The 15,296-nt window shown below is 44.7% G+C and overlaps 1 protein-coding gene and 1 long non-coding RNA gene across 3 annotated transcripts in view; one reads left to right on the forward strand and one right to left on the reverse strand.

The window, feature by feature from the left end:
- Positions 1-5,973: 5,973 nt before the first annotated feature.
- Positions 5,974-6,933, forward strand: LOC121645562 (C-C motif chemokine 22-like). Of its 2 annotated transcripts, none has more exons than XM_041994061.1 (3): positions 5,974-6,115; positions 6,236-6,370; positions 6,560-6,933. In XM_041994061.1, exons 1-3 carry the CDS (start codon positions 6,060-6,062, stop codon positions 6,705-6,707), a joined length of 339 nt encoding a protein of 112 aa, XP_041849995.1. In that variant the 5' UTR covers positions 5,974-6,059; the 3' UTR covers positions 6,708-6,933. The 2 variants fall into 2 exon arrangements, with proteins under 2 accessions (XP_041849995.1, XP_041849989.1); XM_041994055.1 differs by having other exon boundaries at positions 6,025-6,123; positions 6,244-6,370.
- Positions 6,635-15,296, reverse strand: part of LOC121645600 — a 42,747-nt gene continuing 34,085 nt past the window's right edge. Inside the window, exon 3 of the long non-coding RNA XR_006011455.1 lies at positions 6,635-6,698. This is a non-coding gene — a long non-coding RNA (uncharacterized LOC121645600). The remainder of the gene's footprint in view (positions 6,699-15,296) is intronic.

A 15,296-nucleotide genomic window follows, 5' to 3' on the forward strand; every position in this document is an offset into this window, starting at 1 on the left:
CCTCCCTGTTTATGTTTTTATTCACTTTTTATTTTAATTTAAATTAACACAAAACACACGGGTTCATATGAAACAAGTAGAAACAGAATGCAGGCAGGACGAAAAAGAAGTAGAGAAAGTTTCCTGTTTTAGTTCACTTCTTAATTATTATTTAAATGCTGGGATGTCCAGAAAACACAAAGAAAATTTGGTTTGTCCGTCATATTTCAGCAGATGTTACAGAAAATATTAACAATCTGAGATTTCTAAATTCCATCAGGTCATATTTTATTCCCAGTAGAAGAAAAACAACATTTCAGATGATGAAACAGAGACATTTTACCATGTGATGGAAAATCTGATGCAGCAACACGGTGTAAAAAGTAGTTCCAGGGTGTAAAAAGTAGTTCCAGGGTGTAAAAAGTAGTTCCAGGGTGATGTTCGGCACGGTGTAAAAAGTAGTTCCAGGGTGTAAAAAGTAGTTCCAGGGTGATGTTCGGCACGGTGTAAAAAGTAGTTCCAGGGTGATGTTCGGCACGGTGTAAAAAGTAGTTCAGCACAGTGTAAAAAGTAGTTCCAGGGTGATGTTCAGCGTGGTGTAAAAAGTAGTTCCAAGGTGGTGTTCAGCACGGTGTAAAAAGTAGTTCCAGGGTGGTGTTCGGCATGGTGTAAAAAGTAGTTCCAGGGTGATGTTCGGCATGGTGTAAAAAGTAGTTCCAGGGTGGTGTTCAGCACGGTGTAAACAGTAGTTCCAGGGTGGTGTTCAGCATGGTGTAAACAGTAGTTCCAGGGTGATGTTCAGCATGGTGTAAAAAGTAGTTCCAGGGTGATGTTCAGCACGGTGTAAAAAGTAGTTCCAGGGTGATGTTCAGCATGGTGTAAAAAGTAGTTCCAGGGTGATGTTCAGCATGGTGTAAACAGTAGTTCCAGGGTGATGTTCAGCACGGTGTAAAAAGTAGTTCCAGGGTGATGTTCAGCACGGTGTAAAAAGTAGTTCCAGGGTGGTGTTCAGCACGGTGTAAAAAGTAGTTCCAGGGTGATGTTCAGCACGGTGTAAAAAGTAGTTCCAGGGTGATGTTCAGCATGGTGTAAAAAGTAGTTCCAGGGTGATGTTCAGCATGGTGTAAAAAGTAGTTCCAGGGTGATGTTCAGCATGGTGTAAAAAGTAGTTCCAGGGTGATGTTCAGCATGGTGTAAAAAGTAGTTCCAGGGTGATGTTCAGCATGGTGTAAAAAGTAGTTCCAGGGTGGTGTTCAGCATGGTGTAGCATCTCTACTTCTAACATGTCTGGAAACATCTGGGAAGTGAGGAGACCCGTTGCTGGAGTTTTAGGAGAGGAATGTTGTCCCATTCTGGTCTGATGCAGGATTCTAGCTGGTCAACAGTCCTGGACCTTGGTTGCTGGATTTCTGCTTCCATGATGCTCCAGATGTTGTGTATTGGTGAAAGGTCTGGACTGCAGGCAGGCCAGTTCAGTTTAGGTTCTATGTGAATATATAAATAATGGATAAATCAGATTAAATTTGACTTCATCTTATGAAATATCAAAAATATATATTTACAAGGTTTGGGGAAAAGGGACCAGAGACTGCATGTATTATTTATCTAAGAGGCATATTGACGTCATATTTCTCTAAATGTCTAATTAAAAAGTGTAAACAGGTGTATCTTATATGATGTAAAAAGTGTCTCATGTATTTATATTAAAATAAGTGAATGTGTAGTTAAGATATGTTTTGCTGCCATTTATATTTATATTTATAAGTACTTTATTGGGTCTTTATTAACCATAATGAACTTTAGATAAAGGGGGTACGGCTCTGTAGGTTTGACTCCACACAGAGGAACCTGGAAAGAATAGAAATGAGTTGTTGGAAATCAAACTTAGAAATAAACTGCAGAACTTTTATTTTCTTGTCCTTTGCGGTGCTGCAGCATCTGTCCCAGTAGGGGTGCAGTTTGGATCCTGAACGGGTTCCAGATGGGAAGGGTTCATCTCGCTGGGTTGCCAGTGAAACCAGAGGGGTTGAGTTGTCATGGAGACGTGGTCAGACTGTTGCCCCAGGATGCCAGTAACACAGCTGAACACCGGACGGAGCGAGGCCTCTGTGGGATTTACTGTTTAACAAGGCTGGTTTATGGTCACTGGAGAAATCTGGTTTCATCCTGTCTAGTCCAGGACGGAGGCAGGACCAGACAAGGCGGGAACCTGGAGATCTGCTCTTCGCTGGACACTCATACAGCGCAGCAAGGTTAAAGAGCTGCTCTTCAAAATGACGCATAAATATTGTAACGTCCTGCTGGACGTGTAAAGGACAGGTGGAAATTTCTCCGAGAATGACAGCTTTATTGCTCTGAATAACGGTTACTGTTGGCCGTAACCATGCCGTACACCCAAAACCCAGAGAGAGAAAAAAAAAGAAAACTACTCCCCCTCCTTTTCCCCTCAAACATTCTAACACCTGTAACATTAGCTAGAACCATGGGCAAATAACACTGCTCTTAACATAACCACTATGGAACCGCTACAATATTCTCTTAACTGTCTCATTTATAAATACATCCTGGTTTAAGTGAAAAGTGCAATTTTTTCCTAAATGACTGAAAGTGTGGAACGTCTGATGTGTGCATGTGTCTGACTTCTGCTCCGACTTTCAGATAGATCTGAAGAAACATCTGAGGGAGGGTTTCTGAGTCTGACCTTAGATTTAGAAACTCTGACTCCACTAAGAAGGAATCATTTAACATCAACTTACTGATGACTTAATGAAAGTTTTACACACATGAAATGAAATCCTCTTTTTCTCCCTTTAAAAAGTCTGAGCGTTGAAATAACTTAAAGCTGCCTGAAACCGCTCATCTGCAAACTTTCTAAATATCTCATTGAGCTCTGTTCTGTTCATTTTCTCTTTCTGTTTCTATGTTCTTGTTTCTGATCGTTGTGTGATTATATTTTGCATGTTGTACTTGTTTTAAATTGTAAACATTCTGTTTGGAAACACTCAATAAAGGAAAGAAAAAAATTACACCCAAGTCTTTATGACGAGTTCAACAGTGAAGTTTTGTGTCCAGCAGGTGGCGACACTGAGCCTCTGACTTTTCATGAGCAGCATCATCATCATCATCATCATCTCCTGAACCTAAAGTCTGAATGGATTCTGAAACATGAAGCAGAACATCTCAGGAGGGACAATAAAGTTTTTTATTTCTTCATCGTTATTTTTCTTGTTTCCTGCTCGTTTACTTTCTGAGCTTCTTGCTTCTTTTCTTTATTTTTTTGTCTTCAGTCTGTTCTCTTTGCATCTCGTGCTGCTCTTTGTTTGTTTTGAATCATTTTCCTCTGCAGTGTTAACGCTGCTGATCTGCAGCCGCCATGTTGGCTCGGCGCTGCAGGCCTGTCACGTGATGCAGCCGCAGGGGTTTCTGGGTAAAACAGCTGCTGGGGAGGAAGAGGTCCAGCATCAGAGTCGCGGTTCATTAAAGTTCAGCTTCAGCTGTTAAACTGAGAGAAAGTTTCACTTCAGCTTTAAAGTATTTTATGGTTGCGTAAAATTTTATTATTGTTGGATTTTTATTGTCATGAATAATAAAAATATTTATTGAAAGTTTTAATATAAAATATTAAAATAAATAAAATAAAATAAAATAAAATAAATAAATTAAATATTATTTAGTGATTATTTCATTAGCACTAATAATAATATAATTTAGTACATGTTTAAAATTTAAAATATGTGAATAATTTAATTATTCATTATTTGATTGATTATTATTTGATTTATTAATGATAATAAATATAAAAATAATAGTAGCAATAATAATAATCATCTTAATAAATATTCAATAGTCACAAAATCTCAATCAATCAATCAATCAATCAATCAATCAATCAATCAATCAATCAATCAATCAATCAATCAATCATCTCCTTCCATGATGTTTCCAGAGCTTGTTTGAAACTAGAGGAGAGAAACATGAACTTAGAGGAAAATGCTTCTTTAGGAAATTCAGAGTCAGGATGGAGGTAAAACATGTTTATCTGTTGGAGACGTGGAGTCTATCCCAGCAGTTAGCAGCTACACCTGGACAGCTACACCTGGACCGCTAAACCTGGACAGCTACACCTGGACAGCTACATCTGGACCGCTACACCTGGACAGCTACACCCGGACATGTACATGAATGTCCCTGAATTTCTCTAAATGTCCCAGAATGTCCCTGAATGCCTCAGCATGTCCCTGAATGTCCCAGAATGTCCCTGAATGCCTCAGCATGTCCCTGAATGTCCCAGAATGTCCCTGAATGCATCAGCATGTCCCTGAATGTCCCAGAATGTCCCTGAATGTCCCAGAATGTCCCAGAATGTCCCTGAATGCATCAGCATGTCCCAGGTTGTCCCAGGATCAGCTGACGGAGGTGAACATGGAGAAGTTTTTGGAAGAGACTGGTAGGAAGTTCTGGGTAACCCGCTCGCAGTGAGGATGTGAAACTTAAACACAAATCTAAAATATCCGAGTCAGCGTATAAAACTGATTCCCGTTTCACTTCCTGGTGTCTCTGCAGCCTTCTGTGACATCTGGACAGAAATGGAAGCTTGTTTTTCTGTTTATCTTCCAAATGAAGCTTCACCTCTTCTAACTGGAATCATGAAACGTCTACACGACCTCTTTAAAACTTCACCGTTCCAGTAAACATATAATTATTATTATTATTAAAACACGGCATCAGTTTTCATCTTCATCAGGAACAGCAACTAAATATTACACCAGAATATAAAACTGGTTCTAAATGATTTAAATCCTTATTAAACAAATGAAAGGAAATAAAATGATTCAGAAACGTCGTCTGTGACCAGAATTACATCTAACAATCAAACAATGTGTTAAAGTAAAGACCACTGGACTCCTGTCTGCAGGCTGGTTCAGATCGCGGTCTGGCAGCACGCGTGCATAAACTTATTAAATCACAGCTTTAATAAACATTCGTCCCAACAGATTTTTATATGTTTATGAGTCTGCAGGCCTCACACTGGCCGGTCTCACGCCCTCCACATCAGGTGCACGGTGTAGAAACTTATAGCTGACACATTCAGTTATATTTAGCACATTTCTCTCCAGTTATGCTATAGGCATCTCCGTCCTGGTAAACGTTCTGTACTTTTATATTTACCCAAAGTGCTTTACATCACATTCACACACTCATTCACACACTGATGGTGGAAGGATCAACCACGACCCATCAGGAGCAATTAGGGGTTCGTTGTCTTGCTCAAGGACATGAGATCCCAGCCAGGAGAGAAATAAGCTCTCCTGGTTGGGATTGAACCGGCAACCCTCGGGCAACAGGACGACCACCCACTGAGCCCCATAAAGGTCACAGAGGTAACGCTGCTTTAACACACCTGAATGAAACCACTTGCTCGTTAATGGGCTGCAAAGAGCTTGATAAGGAGGGTCATTCATCTGAACCAGGTGTGTTAGAGTAGGATCAGGTCTAAGACAGGTAGGGCAGGGGTCCTGAGGACCTGGACTGAGAAACGCTGCTTTAAACAGCTGTAGCCACAGATTTACAGCTCAAACATAACCTGAGATCTAAATCTGAAACCTGATCTCGCTCTAAACACTTGACATTAAATGTAAATAAACCTGAATGTTTGAATCTAAAGACTATAACAGCTGAGTTCCTATTCTCCACAGCGACGGACCGGCGCGACGTCTCAGCTCTGCTGCACGTTCGGCTCCATGGCCGGTTTATCTCTTCATCACATTCATGGACAAGACAAGTCAAAGAGCTTCAGTCTGGAGTTTAGGTTACATGTCTTTGAGGTTCGAAGGCTTTTAGAAGAACTTCCTCTACAGAGAAAATGTGATGTTTTTAACAAGTTTTCTCTGAAGGCAGAAAAACCCTGAATGAGAGAGAAAAGAGAAGCAGCAGCGGAGGAGGAAGAGGAGGAAGCAGTTGTTTCTTAGAACTGGACTCAGTGTGAACGAGATGATGTGGAGCTGTGAGCTGTATATAAACCCAGCAGGTCAGACCAGTCCTGCACACTTCAGACCATCATCATCCATCCATCAGAAACCATGAAGACTCTGGTGATTCTCGGGCTCTTGACCTTCATCTGCCTCCTGGGTGGCAGCTCTGCCAGTAAGTGAATCATCTGGTTTCATCCGTCAGGAAGCGTGAGTCCAAGCTGTGTGTGCTGAGCTGTGTGTGCTGAGCTGTGTGTGCTGAGCTGTGTGTGCTGAGGTGTGTTTTCATCCACAGGTCCACTCGGTCCGCAGCTGATGTTCAGGGAAGGATGCTGCAACACATTCAAACGCATACCAGTTCCTCGGGACAATGTGAAGCACGTGGCCACATCACCGAGCGACTGCAGACACAAAGCAATCATGTGAGTCCACACAGGAGGCCGCACACACACACGTTGCATCCACACAGAAAATATCACCATAGCAACCTGAGAAATCTTCCATCATGGCTGCCCCATCAGCTCTGCATGGTCTCAGACAGAACCGATCCAGCAGGAGCATTAATGAGAGCTTCTGGAGGTCTTACCTTCTACGTTGTTTGTTTTCTGCAGAATCACGGCTGTTAGCGGCAGGAAGTTCTGCACTGATCCCACCTGGAGCTGGGCCACGAAACTACTGGAAGACTTCCAGAAACCTTCACACCCCTCAAACACTGAAGTCCCAGAGCTTCACAGAAACCAGACCAGAAACCTTCCATAGAAAAGATGTTGTATTGACTTTAATGAGAACGAATGATGGAAATGTTTCTTCTTCTTGCCTCAGTGTGTTGGTGAGAAACATGTTGCTGTAATATTTCAGACAACCATCATTCCTCTTTGTCCTCGTGTGCTGTACAGTTCCCACTTTCTGAATAAAAACTCTATTTTTCTACTTCTTGTTTTGGACTATATTTATGTTGACAATAAAGTTCTGATATTTAAAAATGCTTTGAACTCGTTTACATTTTGTGCCACTGATTGAAAGTTTTATGCTCCCGTCTGCTGCCAATAACCCAAAATGAGAAAATAAAACTAGCAAACAGCAGAGCAGCATCTCCAGGTGGAAACATGACAAATACTGGTCAGGAAAAAAGTCTCCAAACGGTGGAAGAGTTATTAACCCTTTAAGTGCCAGAGTTTTTAAGGTTTTTAAGGTAAACTGCCAGTAAGAAAAAAATATGAAAGTTTCATGGCAGTAAAATCTCTCTCTCTCTCTATATATATATAAAATCATTGCCCAGCACTAATATATATATATATATATATATATATATATATATATATATATATATATATATATATATATATATATATATATATATATATATATATATATTAGTGCTGGGCAATGATTAAAATTTTTTTATCGCGATTAATCGCATTGTTACGTGCAAAATGTCTCTTTCCTTTAAAAGAAGGCCTACAGTTATATAAAGGAAATGCAGTAAATTATGGTTTACTAACACGACATCAAGGGTCTGTAACCTGCGACTCTGGACCTTCCACAATGCCTCTAAATACGTGGCTAAATATATTTTTTAAATCAATCTTGTCATTCGGTTAGAAACCAGAGACTTTTTTTTTTCTTTTAAATCATTTTCCACAAATATCTACATCCCTTGGAAGAAAGTCTGTCTATCCTCTTTTTATAAATGTTTTATGTTTTTCTTTATTTTAAAACCTTAAAAACAGAAATAAAAATGTGGTTCTTTAAAAAAAATTACAAACATCCTTTGGTGGCTCTTTATTAAAAATATATATTAAGTTTCCTTTTTGAAAAGTCTGGTAACATCTGCGTCTCTAAAGGAGTTTTATTTAGCTGGCTGAGGGAAAAATGGCTCTTTGGATTGGAAAGGCTGCAGACCCCTGCACTAAACACATAAACAGGTTTAGCAGCAGTTTTCTCTTTAAACACTAACAGTTAAAATATTTCTTCATATATAAAACCACATATTTATGAGAAGGAAGAATGAAATGTTCAGGATTTACTAACTAAAAAGGTAAAAAGTCAGCAGGATGGATTTAAAGCTGTGAAGCTGCTTCCTTCTAAACACAGAAGGAACAATATGTGATGAATATCAGCATCAGGTGAACAGACAGAAAGCAGGATGAGAATCTCACAGCTTCTAGATGGTGAGGAGAGAGAAATATTCACAATATGCACAATAACTTCCATCCATGCACCTTCACTGCTTCATTATCCACATTTCTGGCCTATAAGTGTAATGGTTTCTCCTGAAGACCCGGAAATTCAGCCTCACACAGATCTTAGTTTGAACAGAGTATGGTTTATTAAACCAGGAGGAGTCATAGAGAGAGACTGGAGCAGTCTGATGGAATATGGCAAGAGGATCTGGGCAGACTGTGTGTTGCCGTATTCTGAAAGAACTCCAGGCGTTACAGCATGCATCCAATATCCAAAAACATGGTCAAGAGGGCAGGCAATGGTCATACACAAAAAGGCAGATATCAGGCTACTTATCGAAGGGGGCAGGCAAAAACTCCGTGGTCATTCCAAGCAGGGGGTGAATATCCAGGCAGGCAACCAGCAGGGAGAACAATCCGACGTGGGCAGGACAGGAGCAAAATCCAGGAACGTGACCGGGTCAAAAAAGGGGAGGTCTGCAAATACAGGGAAGCTCAAGAACAAGACAAGGTTAGATGACCATCTGGCAGGGAAGCAGAGACTGGAGTGTGTTTAAGTAAGGTGGGGAGCAGGTGTGGAGAATGGGCAATCAGGGCAGGTGGAGCAGATGAGCTTGATTGCAGTGCTGCAGCAGAGCAGCAAACATGACAATAAGTTCTCTAAACTTTCATTCTTAGCTTGACTGTTTAGCTTCACCTCTGCACCTGCAGCCTCCGCTACCGGGAGTTAAGGGTTAACATCTCGTTTCCGGGTGTAGCATCAGGTCTGTAGATGTAACTATAAACATGTGTGGTATCCACAGAAAGTCCAGAATCTCAGCTACCAGGGTTAGGGTTATATCTCATGTATTTATATTAAAATAAGTGAACGTGTAGTTAAGATATGTTTTGCTGCCATTTATATTTATATTTATAAGTACTTTATTGGGTCTTTATTAACCATAATGAACTTTAGATAAAGGGGGTACGGCTCTGTAGGTTTGACTCCACACAGAGGAACCTGGAAAGAATAGAAATGAGTTGTTGGAAATCAAACTTAGAAATAAACTGCAGAACTTTTATTTTCTTGTCCTTTGCGGTGCTGCAGCATCTGTCCCAGTAGGGGTGCAGTTTGGATCCTGAACGGGTTCCAGATGGGAAGGGTTCATCTCGCTGGGTTGCCAGTGAAACCAGAGGGGTTGAGTTGTCATGGAGATGTGGTCAGACTGTTGCCCCAGGATGCCAGTAACACAGCTGAACACCGGACGGAGCGAGGCCTCTGTGGGATTTACTGTTTAACAAGGCTGGTTTATGGTCACTGGAGAAATCTGGTTTCATCCTGTCTAGTCCAGGACGGAGGCAGGACCAGACAAGGCGGGAACCTGGAGATCTGCTCTTCGCTGGACACTCATACAGCGCAGCAAGGTTAAAGAGCTGCTCTTCAAAATGACGCATAAATATTGTAACGTCCTGCTGGACGTGTAAAGGACAGGTGGAAATTTCTCCGAGAATGACAGCTTTATTGCTCTGAATAACGGTTACTGTTGGCCGTAACCATGCCGTACACCCAAAACCCAGAGAGAGAAAAAAAAAGAAAACTACTCCCCCTCCTTTTCCCCTCAAACATTCTAACACCTGTAACATTAGCTAGAACCATGGGCAAATAACACTGCTCTTAACATTAGTGGGATCACTATGGGACCGCTACACTGCCTCCCCTCTAGAAAGCCCCTCGCCCCGGGGGGGTCACGTAAAAAAGTCTCTCAGTGTCCTGGGGGTGTCCTCCGTCTTCTAGGCCGTCTCGGAGAGGACGCCGATGGCTGTGGGTGCAGAGCGGCCGGTTGCTGAATTGGGGATGAGATGGGGGTTGGGAGAATATGAGGGGTCCCTGCATGGTTAGCAGTTGGTGACTCCTGGCGTGCATACACCTCCGAAAGCTGGAGCCGCAACGCAAAGCCCGGGCGCTGACTCTGCCGGGCAACGCCCCTATATGGGGCCAATCTGTCCCTGTGGAGAACCACTCGCCTCCCCCCAGCTGACAGCTGAACTCTGTACACCACCTCGCCAAGCTTCTCTAAAATCTCACAGGGCCCTAGCCAGTGGCAGTCCAACTTAGGGCATCGGCCCTTCTTCTACTTTGGGCTATACACCCACACTAGGTCTCCAGCTTTGAAGTCCTTCCCTCTGGCCCTCACATCGTAGTTTCTTTTCTGTCTCATGCCAGCTTTCTGCAGCTGACCACGGGCGAAGGCATGTGCTGTTTCCATACCTGGCATTCTCAGCTCCCGTCCTAACATGAGAAGGGCAGGCGTACATGCCGTAGAATCCTGCACCGCTGATCTGTACGCCAGCAGGATAAGGGGAAGGTGACTGTCCCAGTCCTGCTGGTGCTCCATGCTGAGGATGGCAAGCTGCTTTGCCAGCATCCTGTTGAACCGTTTAATGAGCCCGTCACTCTGGGGGTGAAAAGGTGTGGTCCGGGTCTTTTGCATGCCCATACGTTCACACATGGCAGTAAACACTAGGGATGCACGATATATCGGCATTAATATCGGTATCGGCCGATGTTAGTCATTTTTTAACATATGCATATGCATATGCAAGAAGCAATTTCAGCTGTGTGGTAATTTTTCATGGTGTAAAAAGAAGGTACTCGAAAAGCAGTATGCAATATCCGCAAAGTCGAAGTAATGCGAGGAGGATGCCGTGTCAACTCGTTCAGCACCACAAATTTGATATGTCATCCAAAAAACTGCCATCCAGAACTTCACAAACAATGGTGGGAAGCTAACACCCCTAATGTTTGCTTTATTTTCACTTTGTACAGAATTTGATAATCTTAAATCTTTTAAAACAAAATATATGTATCGACATCGGTAAATATTGGTTATCGGCCATAACAACAATGTTAATATCGGATATCGGTATCTGCCAAAATTTTCATATCGGTGCATCCCTAGTAAACACTCTCGACTCAAAATTTCTGCCTTGGTCGCTATGGATGGTCTCCGCCGCTCCGAATCTGGAAAACATGCCCTCCACCAGGGCATCTGCAATAGTCTCGGCCTCCTGGTTTGGTATAGCGTAGGCTTCCGGCCATTTAGTGAAGTAATCCATGGCGGCTAGCACGTAGCGGTTCCCCTTGTTTGTACACGGGAATGGACCCATTGTGTCCACAGCCACCTTTCCATCAGGGCCCCCACCGGCAGTTGTTGGAGTTGGCCGCGAGACTGATCCGGGGGCCCTTTGTGAGCGGTGCAGAAGTCATCTCTCCAGAGCTGCCCCCAATAAAAGCTTTGCCGGAGGCACCGAAGTGTTTTTGAGACACCGAAATGTCCTGCCCCGGTAGCCCCGTGTGCGGTTTTTAACACTGCTTCTCTCATTGTTTTGGGGACCACTACCTGCCACCTTTTTTCGCCAGTAGCTGGTTCCTTCCAGGCTCGCTGCAGTTCTCCATCCTCCACCCGCAGGGTCTCAAATTTTGCAACCAGTCCCTTAGTGACAGGAGAATGCCCAGTGGCTTCGTTCCATTGCGGCTTATGTGTTGACTCCACCCACCGTAGCACTGGTCCTATGTCAGCATCCTGCTCCTGCTGTGCTCTCCAACCGGGTGAGTCCATAACCTGCACTCCTTTGCAGACCAGTCCCTATCCCTCTCTGCGGAGCTTCTTCTCCCGGAGCTCCGGGATCGCACAGGTGGTATTTAAAGTGGCTGATCGCTCTCACTATCACTAGAAGCTCCCTGCGTTTCACACGATAACGGCGCTCAGTCTTATTGAGAGTCTTACTGAAATACGCCACCACTTTTTCCCCTTCCGGACTGACCTGGCTGAGCACTGCTTCCATGCCAACGTCGCTCGCATCTGTGTCAAAGATGAACGGCAGCTTGGGGTTTAGTGGGGCAAGAACCAGGGACTCTGTCAGAGCCGCCTTTAAAGTGTCAAAGGCCCGCTCGCACTCAGGTGTCCACACAAAAGCACTGTCTCTGCGCTGAGGGTGGAACAATGGCACAGCTATACAAGAAAAGCCACGCACAAACCACCTGTAGTAGGAGGCCAGCCCGATGAAGCTCTTTAGCTCCCGTAGATTGGTGGCGACAGGCCAGTCCCTCACGGCCCGCACCTTTTCCTCCAACGTGCTGATGCCCCCCCAACCCCACACTGTGCCCCAGAAAGTCCAGTTCTTTTCTCAAGAAACAGCGCTTATCAGGGTGGAGCTTGAGGCCAGCTGCTGCGATTCTCTGCGGGACCCTCCGCAGGGCCCCCAACGCTGCCTCAAAAGAGTCCCCGTGGACCAGGATGTCATCCAAGTATACCAAACATTCCTGTCGGGGGATGTCAGCTAGCACCTTTTCCATCAGCCATTCGAAAGTGGCCGGGGCATTGCACAGTCCAAAACAGAGGACACGAAACTGCCACAGCCCCCTGCCAGTGCACAACCCAGTCTTCGGTCTAGCTTCTGGGCTAAGGGGCACCTGCCAATACCTGCTGCCCAGATCCAAGGAGGAGAACCAGGACAACCCAGACACCAAGTCCAGGGACTCGTCGATGCGGGGTAGGGGGTACTCATCTTTCTTGGTCACGCTGTTCAGCGGTCTGTAATCCACACAAAATATTATCTTTTGGCTGTTTTTCTTGTTGGCCATCACAACCCCGGAGGCCCAGGGGCTGTCAGAGGGCTCGATGATGCCACACTCCAACATCTCCTCGACTGCGTTGTCAACAGCCCCCTGATGTGCCAGGGGGAGACGCCGGGGGCGCAACTTAATGGGCTGCGCATCCCTCGTGTCGATTTCATGCTGCACCAGGTACGTCAGACCCACTTCACCTTCTGTGAGAGCAAAAACATCTTTAAATTCCACCAACAACCGCCATAGCGCTTCTTGTTGTGCAGGTTCCAAGTTATCACAGCTACGTTTCCACATCTCTCTGATCGGCACCAGCCTGTCCACCCCTGTTGTCGTGGGCTGCTGGACTGGTGCCGGCGACTGCACATCCACCGTAGCCTGCAGCGAGGGGGGTAAAGTGGGAGGGGCCAGCTCTTGGAGCGGGGAGTCAGTTCCATGTTTAGTGACTGTGGTCCTCAAGGTTAGTAAACTTGAGGCCTGTGAAGGGTGCACCATTTTGACTGCTTGACCACAACGCAAGACCAGCGTGTTCCCCCCCAGGTCCAGTACACACTGGGAAGCCTGCAGGAAGTCCAGCCCTAGTATACAGGGGTCCTGCACCGCTACAACCCACACTATGAAATTTATCAACAACCCCCCCACCCCAATGGTCACCTCTCCCCTACCAAGCATAGGGGCTAACTCCCCAGTCACTGTTCGTAGCTTTACCTCAGTCGGTTCCAACCGGACTACTCATCAGGGTGGCGGTGGAGCCAGTGTCGACAAGTGCGGTGCAGGAAGCCCCCTCCAGGGTGATAGGCACATGACAGAAGTCTTCCACATGAGTCCAGCCAACTACTCCCATTGTCTCCGTCTCTGATGAAAGCGGGGCACTGAGTCTCTTATTGCACGGCTGAGCCCCATCTACTGAAACTACTGCAGCGTGGGACACTGGAGCAGGGGCCTGTGTTGTCCCATTTACACAGATCCCGGGGCGTTTCCCTGCGTGCTAGCACACTTGGGGCACCAAACGCTAATATGGCCAACCTGCCCACATGGCTAGCACATTGGGGGGCCTTCCCGAGGACGGGCGTTGCCGCGTGAAGGCTGCAGTGAAATGGCACGAATCAATTCGGTTATTTCTGCGGCCCATGCCTGCCTATCCTGGCCCATGTGTTCCTGTGTTACAGCCCTCACAACAGGGCTGTCATCCATGTGAGTGCTGACTGTGTTTCCAGCTCCTACCACCTCACGTTCCACAGCCAGCTCCAGTGCATCTTTCAGCATACGAGGACGCTGCAGGCCTGTCACGTGATGCAGCCGCAGGGGTTTCTGGGTAAAACAGCTGCTGGGGAGGAAGAGGTCCAGCATCAGAGTCGCGGTTCATTAAAGTTCAGCTTCAGCTGTTAAACTGAGAGAAAGTTTCACTTCAGCTTTAAAGTATTTTATAGTTGCGTAAAATTTTATTATTGTTGGATTTTTATTGTCATGAATAATAAAAATATTTATTGAAAGTTTTAATATAAAATATTAAAATGAATAAAATAAAATAAAATAAATAAATTAAATATTATTTAGTGAATTTTTTCATTAGCACTAAAAATAATATAATTTAGTACATGTTTAAAATTTAAAATATGTGAATAATTTAATTATTCATTATTTGATTGATTATTATTTGATTTATTAATGATAATAAATATAAAAATAATAGTAGCAATAATAATCATCTTAATAAATATTCAATAGTCACAAAATCTCAATCAATCAATCAATCAATTAATCAATCAATCAATCAATCAATCAATCATCTCCTTCCACGATGTTTCCAGAGCTTGTTTGAAACTAGAGGAGAGAAACATGAACTTAGAGGAAAATGCTTCTTTAGGAAATTCAGAGTCAGGATGGAGGTAAAACATGTTTATCTGTTGGAGACGTGGAGTCTATCCCAGCAGTTAGCAGCTACACCTGGACCGCTACACCTGGACCGCTACACCTGGACCGCTACACCTGGACCGCTACACCTGGACAGCTACATCTGGACCGCTACACCTGGACAGCTACGCCTGGACAGCTACATCTGGACCGCTACACCTGGACCGCTACACCTGGACAGCTACACCTGTTGCTACACCTGGACAGCTACACCTGGACTGCTACACCTGGACCGCTACACCTGGACAGCTACACCTGGACCGCTACACCTAGACCGCTACACCTGGACCGCTACACCTGGACAGTTATACCTGGACAGCTACACCTGTTGCTACACCTGGACAGCTATACCTTGACCACTACACCTGTTGCTACACCTGGACAGCTACACCTGGACAGCTACACCTGGACCGCTACACCTGGACAGCTACACCTGGACCGCTACACCTGTTGCTACACCTGGACAGCTACACCTGGACCGCTACACCTGGACAGCTACACCTGGACCGCTACACCTAGACCGCTACACCTGGACCGCTACACCTGGACAGCTATACCTGGACCGCTACACCTGTTGCTACACCTGGACAGCTACACCTGGACCGCTACACCTGGACAGCTACACCTGGACATGTACATGAATGT

This window comes from Melanotaenia boesemani, chromosome 1 (assembly GCF_017639745.1).
Source record: "Melanotaenia boesemani isolate fMelBoe1 chromosome 1, fMelBoe1.pri, whole genome shotgun sequence".
Lineage (NCBI taxonomy): Eukaryota > Metazoa > Chordata > Actinopteri > Atheriniformes > Melanotaeniidae > Melanotaenia > Melanotaenia boesemani.